The 11,171-nt window shown below is 36.2% G+C and overlaps 1 protein-coding gene across 1 annotated transcript; it reads right to left on the bottom strand.

Annotated features, from left to right (window-relative positions):
* Positions 1-3,060: 3,060 nt before the first annotated feature.
* LOC102208689 (uncharacterized) lies at positions 3,061-7,317 on the bottom strand (the record flags this gene model as incomplete). The annotated part of the gene is made up of 7 exons (XM_005755296.1): positions 7,301-7,317; positions 6,398-6,559; positions 6,025-6,258; positions 5,734-5,946; positions 5,400-5,441; positions 4,873-5,055; positions 3,061-3,285 (listed from the first exon to the last, which is right to left on the bottom strand). Coding segments are annotated over exons 3-7 (811 nt in total), but the record flags the coding sequence as incomplete, so codon positions are not given.
* Between the last annotated feature and the right edge of the window lie 3,854 nt (positions 7,318-11,171).

Raw genomic sequence — 11,171 nt, forward strand, 5'->3', positions numbered from 1 at the left:
AAAGAGCCACAGAAGTAAAAGCTCATAATAATAATTGAAACAATCTTTGGAAAAATGACTTACCAAGCATGGCAAACAACTCAAATATGTAGAGCAAAATGTTCTGAAACGGCTTCACTTCAGCTTCGATTGGAGCCGTGCTGGGGGCGGAGTCTGTGAATTTACAGCCCCTGTAGGAGTTCAGAGTTAAGAGGTCAAGAGTTAATGTTTCCATTGTAACACCTCCAGATTTGACAGAGAAACACTCATTTTTAACACTCGATTTTAACTACTATCATTTTACACCTCAGAGTTACATTAAAAGAATGTGACTCTGCTTAGAGTAAAATTAACTCTACTTTTGCAAGAAGACTATTAACACCAAAACATTTAACACTTTTGAATTTGCTGTGTACTAAATATAACATATTTCAAATTGTCAGTAACTTGTCCGACAGTAAATAACTGACATAACTAATTACTTTCATACAAACCAATCAGTAAGTTATTTTGTATATTTTTTAAACGAGTAATCAGTTATAAATAACTATTTACATTTCTGAAGTAACAGTAAGACTACTGACAACATTAACTGTTACTTTTTTTTCTAAAACTATCTTTTGTTTTTCTTTTCTTTACCTTTTTTTCTTAGTAACTCAGGAGGTTATGTTTTTGGTGGCATTTGTCTGACTGTTAGCAAAATAACTCAAAGTTACGGACAGATTTTAAATTTTCAGGAAATGTCACAAATGGGCCAATAAACAAGTAATTCAATTTTGGGAGTGATCATGCATGATCAAGGAATTTAAACTATACTGTACTGAACTCTCCATGTGCTTTGCTAGTCTTTTTAATCTATTATCAAGTACTGCTTTGTTTGTCATTTTAGTTGTCATTTTAAAAGCTCAAATTAAAGACATCAGTCAGTAAAATTACCTTGTACTTTATGGGCATGAATCTAGCTAACTAATGAATGCAATATTGTTTGGTGATTGCTACCTATCAATGCAATAATTTATTTCTGTTTTAATAGATATATTTTTGTTATTCTGTTTCAGAGTGGATTTCAAGAAGATGGAGAGGATCTTGAATCTTGACATTTATAAACATGCAACTGCATTTCTTCTTCAAGCCAAGGAAACCCATCGACTGACACAGGTAATTTATGCCATTAATTTTCCATTGAATTGTATTTCATTGTTATAGAACCTAAAAGCAATATGCTTAACTTATGCTTAACAGTGCTCAAGCTATAACTTGGGCACTGTTCAGACCTGGCATCCTGAATGATCTGATCATAAATGGACAGCTTTAGGTATGTGAATGAAACACCTGACATTAGAATGTGTCTCCATGTACTTCATGGGTGACCACTCAGATCTCACTCCCCCACTATATATGGAAATAGACATCTATGTTGCATCCAAAATCTGCCTATCACTATATTTCCTTAGCATGAGCTAATAATAGAGACAACATAATACACACAACACAAATTTTTAATTTGCATTTCCACCTATGATCCGATTCCTCAAAATGCATTATAATTAAGTGAAAACAAGGTTTTAACGTTGCATAAGGCAATATTATTCTTTACAAAAAAAATTGGGTGGTGGGGGTAACTTATTTTGCTCATTGCATCGCACTAACTTTATGTAACTGAAGGTTTCCTTTTTCAAAAATTGTGTCTCTGTGAGTTTGCATGTTGACTGTGTTTTCATATGAATTTTGTAATTAAGGATTTTCCCTTGCTTTTTCCTCTTCCACAGAGAGCTGTTAACAACATCGTGAGTGGAATCCAGCAATATCAGGCCGTATTATTGGAGCACCTAAAACAACAAATGAGTGACATGATTGAGAGACATTCTGGGGACCTGGATCAACAAAAGAGTGATGCAGTGGGGGTATTTGACCAGTTTGTTGACCCTTTCACTCAAATTGCTTCCACCCATTTGCAGGACAAGACCATCAAAGAACTGTTAAAACCAGTTGAACCAGAGATTGTCACAAAACAAACAGTCTGTTATTCGAAGCGTGGAGACTCCAGAGTTCTTGCCATTAAGGACCATTGTTTTCATTACATACCGTTGGTGAAAAGTTTGGAGCAGCTGCTATCACATCCAAGAATGCTTGCAATGATTGATGAGAGGCCAAAGCCATGCAAGGATGTCTTTCTCCATGTTTATTAAAGTCCCTACAGCATTACAGTTGATTTTATATACAGATGAAATTGAACTATGCAATCCTCTTGGATCTTGGGCAAACAAGAACAAGCTGTTATTGATTTCTTATACCTTAGGTAACATCAGCCCTTAGTACAGATCAAGACTTCCTGCTATTCGTCTGCTTGCCATGGTAAAATCAAAAGATCTTTCCCGTTGTGGTATAGATGAGATATTTGAGAGGATTAACCATGACTAAATTGAGCTGTGTGATCCAATAGTAATTTAACATTATATAATTCACATATAAAACTATGAATTGTAATTTTAAAAGGTTTAAAAGCATGTAGAATAGTATATGTAGGAAAGTATATTTCTCCCTTTTTTTTTATATAATCAGGAAGCAAACACACCACACTGATTCACAGTAATCAATTGCAGAGAGAGAGAGAGGCAGAGAGAGAGAGAGGCAGAGAGAGAGAGAGAGAGCGCGAGCGTGTAATATATGTTATATGTAGCAGTAATAACTAATGCTTTATTTTAAATCCTACACTAAAAATTATGGTGATACATGCATGTAATAGTTCTTAATATAAAATTTCAAATGGCAGAAGAAAACCCATCAGAGAAGCTGTCATTACAGGATGCTCTGAAGCCGTCCTCTGTGTCTCCTCCTGTCTGACCTGCAGGTGAGAAATAGGTGTGAGGTGTCAGCTGTCAGGTAGGTGATGAGTGAAGAACAGAACAGAATCCATTTCCTCTTCAAACTGCTGTCAGACATTATCTACTGCACTCTGATCACATCACTCAGACCAGCTGCTTTCTACAAAGTCTCATCAACAACATCTTTAGAAACAAACATCAACAACCAGGAAGCAGCTTCACCTCTGATCACACACACTCAACTCTGCTCACTCACCTGGAGGATCAACATGAAGGTAGATGATGCTGATGGACTTAGTGTTCTTCTCTCTTAAGACACGACACTTATATGTTCCAGTGTCATAAATTGTCACGTTTTTCAGGATCAGAGCCACATCTCCAGCATTCGTCTCTTGGTCCTGCAAATCCACCCGGTTCTTAACGCAAACTTGACATGGCAGACTGGTATTCTGTTCTAACTTAGCTATGATGTTTTTCTGGGCTGAATAAAGAAACAGAGCAGAGAGGTTAAAGGGATTAGACTTTACATCTACAGTCATTACAGCAAGAATTCAGTAAGAGTAAACACGGCAATTTTCCCATGCAAAAAGAAACATTTTTAAACAGACAATTTTTTAAACAAGAAATACACTGTGTGCACAATTATTAGGCAAGTGGGAATTTTGGCCATATCATAATTTTTACGCATATTGTCCAACTTCAAACTGTATAAACTTGAGTGCTTATCCCTTATGCGTTCCTTAAAGACAACTTTTTGTAGTTCTTGTCCCTAAGGACCCAAAACGTACATATATTTTTTCCACTTTTAATAAGTCACTCTTTTAAACTACTTCTGCAAAATAAGTAGTCATATCAAGTTTTAATTATATTTCGGGGGTTTTAACCCTTTAAATCCCAGTATCTTTACATAACCGCATGTGTTGGAGTGAATTGTTAAATGTTGTCATTATTGTGCTTAAAGTTGTGGACCTTGGTTAAACTGCATGATCAAAGACATCCTTTTGTTCCATTCTCCTCCCTGCCTGTTGAATGCTGGGGGATGCTATAGTGTTTAACTGCAGGAACATTGCACTTGAAGATTCTGTTTTCTTTGCTCAAGAAATGTTTACTTCCTGCCCTTTATGGGCTCACCTGTGTTTGTACAGGGTGGACCATTACAGGAGTTGAGCCATATACAGGGGTGAGGGGAGATGACCCTTTTGCGATCACCAGGAAGACACACACGAGGTGCTTTAATTTTTACAACACACCACATGGTGTTTACAATGGGGTGTGTGTTTTGTAACTGTATCAATTTCAATAAAAAGCTGCAAGAGAAGGCTGGTTCTTTGGAGTTGGCTGAGATCGGTAAGGAGCTCCAAGATCCTGATCCAGCGGGCTTCCCTTGCAAGTGAAAAACCGATCGATCTCTGATCGTCTTGCTTTGTTCACCGGAAATAAGTCTCTGAACCAGCAAGGCCTGCGAGCGCAGACCAAACAGCATGGTTTTTTTATAGAACAAAAATGTAAACATTTTTTATAAAATACATTTCAAGTAATATTTGATTTTTATTATAACCAGGCCTTTAGATTGGTACCAACATTGATTTTGATCCATCATTATTCTTTTTGCAGGGGCACATTTAAAACATAGAATTTTGATGCATGCTTTCAATGGGAAAAATGGTGCAACCTGGTGGATGAATAAAAAAAATTTACAAATTTAAGGCCTGTAGTCCAAAATGAAATCCTAACATAAAGGAATGCATTAACTTATGTTATAATAAATGTGGAATGAAAAATAGCATTCATAATGGTGGTTAATGGGGCTGAAAATGGTTCCTATGATAATGAGTGAGGTTTTTTTGCTGCTCGACCATTTTAAGCTAATTTAAGAAACTCAGACTGAAATTTTAAAATTTGAACAAAATTAATATCCTTTGGCAAGTTTGGCTATATTCCATTGAACACAGTGGAAATAGCTTGAAATTAAAACAAGTGGCAGAACTATGATGTTGATGAGACGCATCATAGAGACCAGTGGTCTGTACTGAACCAAAGGAGGGAAGCAAAGCAGAAACAGACAGACCGTCTTTCAGTCCAACAGATCGATCTTGGTCCTGAGGATCCACGCACTCAAGATGTGGATGTTTGTGCAGGATGATGAGCCCAACATCCCGCAGTCCATCTTTGTTCTGCTCTATAGTCGAGTCATGATCATTGTCAGCCGCAAGAGTGTTCTGTAAAGGCTCAATCCTGATGTGTTGAGGAGCTGAAAGAATAAACACGTCACAAAAGTAAAGAGGTTAAAAAGGTCAATTTCTTACAGCAAGAATTCAGTAAGAGTAAACACGGCAATTTGCCCATGCAAAAAGAAACATTTTTGAACAGACAATTTTAAACAAGAAATACACTGTGTGCACAATTATTAGGCAAGTGGGAATTTTGGCCATTTATGAAATTTTTATATTATTTCTCAATATATCATATGTAGCAGTAATAATTAATGCTTTATTTTAAACCCTACACTAAAATTATGGTGATACATGTATGTAATAGTTCTTAATATAAAATTTCAAATGGCAGAAGAAAACCCATCAGAGAAGCTGTCATTACAGGATGCTCTGAAGCAGTCCTCTGTGTCTCCTCCTGTCTGACCTGCAGGTGAGAAACAGGTGTGAGGTGTCAGCTGTCAGGTAGGTGATGAGTGAAGAACAGAACAGAATCCATTTCCTCTTCAAACTGCTGTCAGACATTATCTACTGCACTCTGATCACATCACTCAGACCAGCTGCTTTCTACAAAGTCTCATCAACAACATCTTTAGAAACAAACATCAACAACCAGGAACTGCCTTGAGGTGCTATATAAATAAAATTAATACATATAAAACAAATAAAATTGAATTGAAGCAGCTTCACCTCTGAGCACACACTCACACTCAACTCACCTGGAGGAACACCAACACTCAGTGTGATGTTGTTGACGGCCTTCCAAAACTCGTCTCTTCCACAGTTATCAATGATCAAAGACTTCAGAATCAAAGACCCATTAACATGCTTCATCTTTGTGTCCTGTGGATACATCCACTTATTAAAAGATGGGTGTTGTTTGTGTGGGTGAATGCTGCTCAAGTCTTCAGCCATGCAACGAAGGAAGGAATCTGAAAGAATGGACACAACGTAAAGTAAAGAGTTGCACACGCACACACGCGCACACACACGCGCACACACACGCGCACCTGGAGGATCAGCTCTCAGGGAGAAGCCAATGAGGTTTAAGTTGGCTATTTCTCTGTTTGCTTTTCTCTGGGCAACAGAGCACTCCGATATTCCACCATCAGCAGTTATTGCATGCTTCTGAATTAAAATCAGTTCTCCACCCTTCATCTCATGCAGATCCACCTGGTTCTTAACGCAAACTTGACATGGCAGAATGGTATTCTGTTCTAACTTAGCTATGATGTTTTTCTGGGCTGAATAAAGAAACAGAGCAGAAAGGTTAAAGGGATTAGACTTCACATCTACAGTCATTATGATGTTGATGAGTCACAAAATAGAAACCAGTGGTCTGTACTGAACCAAAAGGGGGGAGCAAAGTAGAAACAGACAGACCGTCTTTCAGTCCAACAGATCTATCTTGGTCCTGAGGATCCACGCACTTGGGACGTGGACTTATGACGAGTCCAGGGATGGACTGCGGGGGCACTCCATCCCTGTTCTGCTCTATAGTTGAGTCATGATCATTGCCAGGCGCTCGAATGTTCTGTAAAGGAGCTGAAAGAATAAACACGTCACAAAAGTGAAGAGGTTAAAAAGGTCAATTTCTTACAGCAAGAATTCAGTAAGAGTAAACACGGCAATTTGCCCATGCAAAAAGAAACATTTTTAAACGGACAATTTTAAACAATAAATATATAAACATTTACACACACACACACACACACACACACACACACACACACACACACACACACACACACACAGAATATAAATATGAGAAGAAAATTCAAAGTAAGAAATATCAAAATTACAAAATTACTGAAGTCATCACTATGCAAACTAAATTAAACTGGGCACAATTTATGGATATAAATCGACAGAGCAGAGTGCAAAGTGGATTAACCTTAAATATTAATTTAGTAGTGGAAAATTGAGCAGTGCAATGTTCATTCAGCAGTTTGAATAGGTTATATTGAGGATGTGAGGAGTCTGGAGAGATGCCCGTGTCCTAACTGGACATGTAAAGATGCTGGAAGGAGGGAAGATCAGTATAGATGATCCTCTGCAGACCTGGTTGTGCATGGTCTGGCCCGGTCCTGCCTCGTGGCAGACAGTTCAAACCACGTAGTGTCACAAAAGAAAACATCTCTGCTCTCTTTAGTTACTAAGAACTTTGTTTAAGGGGCTCGGAAACTAAAAACAGTCAGCTGCTAATGTTTTCTTTTATTTTTTTTCAAAAAGTCCAGTAAGTAGAAGCTGTTAATAATTAATTAATAATACTTGGTTTCAACTTACCGTCAACAACCAGAAAATAAAAAGGCAGGAAGAAAAAAATAACTCCGTATTTTAACAATCTATTGACCATATTCCTCAACGTCGCTTACCGGGCACTGTGAATTTATACTCGCTTGCGGATTGATACCGGGAATCCGCAAAGGCGTGATATGTTTCACCTTATTGATCAGGATATTAGAAGATCGGTGTGTAACCTCAATGATTATAAGTAAATCTATCTGTCATTACCAAAAAAGAAAACAGAAAAAATTAACACAACCAAAAGGATCAAGTCTAAGCAATATTTGATATGAGGACTATTTCTTCTTCCGCTTAGGCGTGTCCACCAAGGATCACTCCACACAGCCGAGACTTTCATTCGAATTATTAAAAAAGAATAAGAAAATAAAAGACTTTAGCTGCCGAGGACTTCTATAAAAAATGCCATTACAGCAAGGGTTTGAGCAAAGATTAATATTATTAATAATATTATTAATATTAATTAATAATATTATTAATATCATTCAGGCTCTAGGGGGCAGTGTGGGGTTTATATATATATATATAATTTTAATATATTAAGTAATTAATATATTAAGTAATTATATTACTAGTATTAGTATTACTAGTATTATTATTAGTATTACTAGTATATTATTAGTAAGTATATTAATATATTAAGTAATTATATTACTAGTATTAGTATTACTAGTATTATTATTAGTATTACTAGTATATTATTAGTAAGTATATTAATATATTAAGAGTTAGATTAACATGTTAAGAGGTAAACTGAAAACACAGACATGCTAATATCCTCCATTATTTATGATAAAATGTGCAGAGAGCCAATGACTTACAAAAACTATATGGATGAGCATTAAAAAACTGAGAATAAAATGTTTAATATTGAAATTTAACTCTGGATGATCTCATAACAGGAGATCTTACATCAGCTTACATCAACCAATAATATATAGAAACTATATGAACATTACAATATATAAACATTACAAAAGATTGAGAATAAAATGTTTAATTAATAAAATGTTTAATTACTAAAATTAAACTCTGAATTTCCCTGTAAAACAAGATTTTATCCATCAGATCAGCTATATTCTGGCTTGTACTTATCTCAGAGCTCAATCCATGTGATAAAATACCTCCTTACATTTCATCATCACACTATTTTTATAATTCTTTCTATTTATATGATGTTAGTCTAAAGTACTCTTAATTGTTCTTTATTTATTTAGATGTATTTTGATTTATTAAGTCTGTTTTTGTGTATTATTATTTTTAGTACTGTTAGATTAAAAGCTAATATAATTCAAGATATTTAAAGAAAGATAGCTGTTGTAACCATCACTTTCTGAATGGGCTTTTAAGATGCTATATTATACACATGTGTGTACAGAATAAGGGACATGGTGCTGCAGAGATTGCTGTTGCTTAGTGTTTAGCACTGTCGCCTCACAGTCAACAGGTTTTGGGGTTTGAATCTACTGAGCCTGTCAGCATGTTTACTAACTCCTAAAGTGTCTGTATAGCTGTAAATGTGTGCTGACCCTGCAACAGACCTGTGACCTGTGACTTTTCTGATGTCACTCAGACAGATTTTGGAGGATCTCCCGAGGAAACATTTCAACTGCAGAGGCTGCGATCCACTAAACTATACAAGAATATTTAAATGTTACTCAGTCTGGTTCACTGCTTGGCCTCCACACTTGAAATCTTAAACATTCGTATTAAATTGATGAGCTACAAATAAGTTCTGTAAACATAAGGTCCAACTTTATCTTCCTGTAACGCAGCCGAGTGACTTCTGTTCTGTGTTTTTAGGACGTTTTTAAAGTCATTATTCAGCAGGTTTACTTTGATCACATGATGATTTTATCATCTGTCTCAGAGAGTGAAACTAGAGAAAACGAAGAGAAAGGGCCACTAATAAACAAAAATCAGTCAATCAATCAATAAAAAGTAAATAACTAAATAAATAAATACATGAATTCAAATCAACGTTACCCACATCTTTAACAATTAGAACCTGCCTTCAGACAGTGAGACGTTCTTTAGATTCTTAAAGTTTGAATCATGAGTTTGTTTTGAGTAGAAGCACAAGGAATTTGCCTGTAGTCAATTTTGTGCTCTTCATATCAAAAGCAAATATAAATTTGAAATACACAATACACAAGTGTACATCTGCTGTTTACACAAGAAGAACACAGAAGACTGAAGTTGAGGTGACAGTGGTAGTGGAGTTGGCATTTTAGCTACAGAATTAATTTGCATGATAGAGTGCTGTGCAAGTACGACTAATGTCATTATAAGTTCTTCAGAAAAAAGTGAAACAGGAGATTCACTGTAATATCAAACATACATGGACACACAGGATACAAGGCAAGAGAGTCTGTGTACTGAGTCGTTCATATTTTATTAATTGTTATCATTATTTTATTTAGTTTTAGTATATAGTTAATTCTGTTTGACCAGAACAACGTCTGTGAACAACTGAGTCAAAGAGGATTTGAACTTCACTATTACTGCAGTTTGTACAGAGAGATGAGCGAAACAATGCAAGGAGGAAATCTTTAGAGGTAGGCAGGATGATGACAACGATGCTAATCAGGTGATGAAAACATGTGACAGCAGCTCAGGAGCCTCAGAGAAACTAGCTTGCTGAACTGCATTCCAGTCAAATAAGGGATGTTTTCAGTTCATGTGCATGTGTCAGAGGTAATGAGATTCTTCCTGTCACTCAACTCTCTGGATTTAAAAAAAACAACAAAAAAAAAATTAATAATGAGAAAAAAAGGTAAGTAAAAGTCTATGTTGTTGATCAGAGCAGCCTCACAGGGTTAAAATCAGAAATGAAACGGGCCCGAAGCTCGAGCACTTTCATTTTGTTCAGCCTTTTATCGTAACAAATGTTTTTTTCATCCAGTTTTAACACAGGAAACCTGCAGCAGCGTTTCTGTTAATCCATCTGAGACACACACACAGAAATCTTTATTTAAAATCAATGAATACATGCTAGAAACTTTTGGCCTAACAGACACGCTGCAGTGAATGTTGTTGAGTTCTGAAAAGTAATAATAGCCCGAAAATACAAGCAACCATCCACACAAATAAAAATCACAGAACAATAGGAAAAAATGATTGGGAAGAGAACTCATGCCACATAATACAAAAGAAAGGCACACACACACACACACTGGAGAACAAAGGGCTCAGAAGCCTGAGTGATGAGGGTTATTCAGAGCATGGCTCACAGGTAAGATGAATGTAAAAACTGTAGTTTGTTGAGTTTCTACACAGGTTTATCTTGAAAAGTGTTGATCTCAATGACATAAACCGTTTAAATAAAACACCACACATGTCACCCATCTGTGGGCTGTGGGAGGAAGCCAGAGTACCTATACGCCCGTGCAGGTTTCATTTAAACTTATTGTGTAGATACAGAAAGTCTTTAGTGCTCAGGTTTGATGTCAGCAGTTTTTGGACAGGTTTTTAATCTGTAGGCAAAACTTTGTTGAACTGGTAAGCTGTTCATCTGTGTGGAACTGGGTGAGCAGGATTCCAGTGAATTTACTGTGACCACAGATAATGCTGCAAATCTTTATCACATTTTCACAGAAAAGAAACTAAACATGTATCCCCATGAGAAAAAAGAGAAACAAAACCCAGACTTGCTTATTTATGATAAGATCTACAGAGAGAACAGCACTGATGAGAAAAGAGTAAGAATATATTTATATGCTAAAATAAAATCCTTTCTGGAAGAGTGACATAGAAACTTTTACCTTTAGTTACACATTTACACAGCGTTCAGGACACCAGAGTGCTGCAGTCATTACTGCGTGTAATATGTAGCATGTAGCCAACACGTTCT

Source organism: Pundamilia nyererei, unplaced genomic scaffold (assembly GCF_000239375.1).
Source record: "Pundamilia nyererei isolate P.nyererei 1_Seehausen unplaced genomic scaffold, PunNye1.0 scaffold01160, whole genome shotgun sequence".
Taxonomy (NCBI): Eukaryota; Metazoa; Chordata; class Actinopteri; order Cichliformes; family Cichlidae; genus Pundamilia; species Pundamilia nyererei.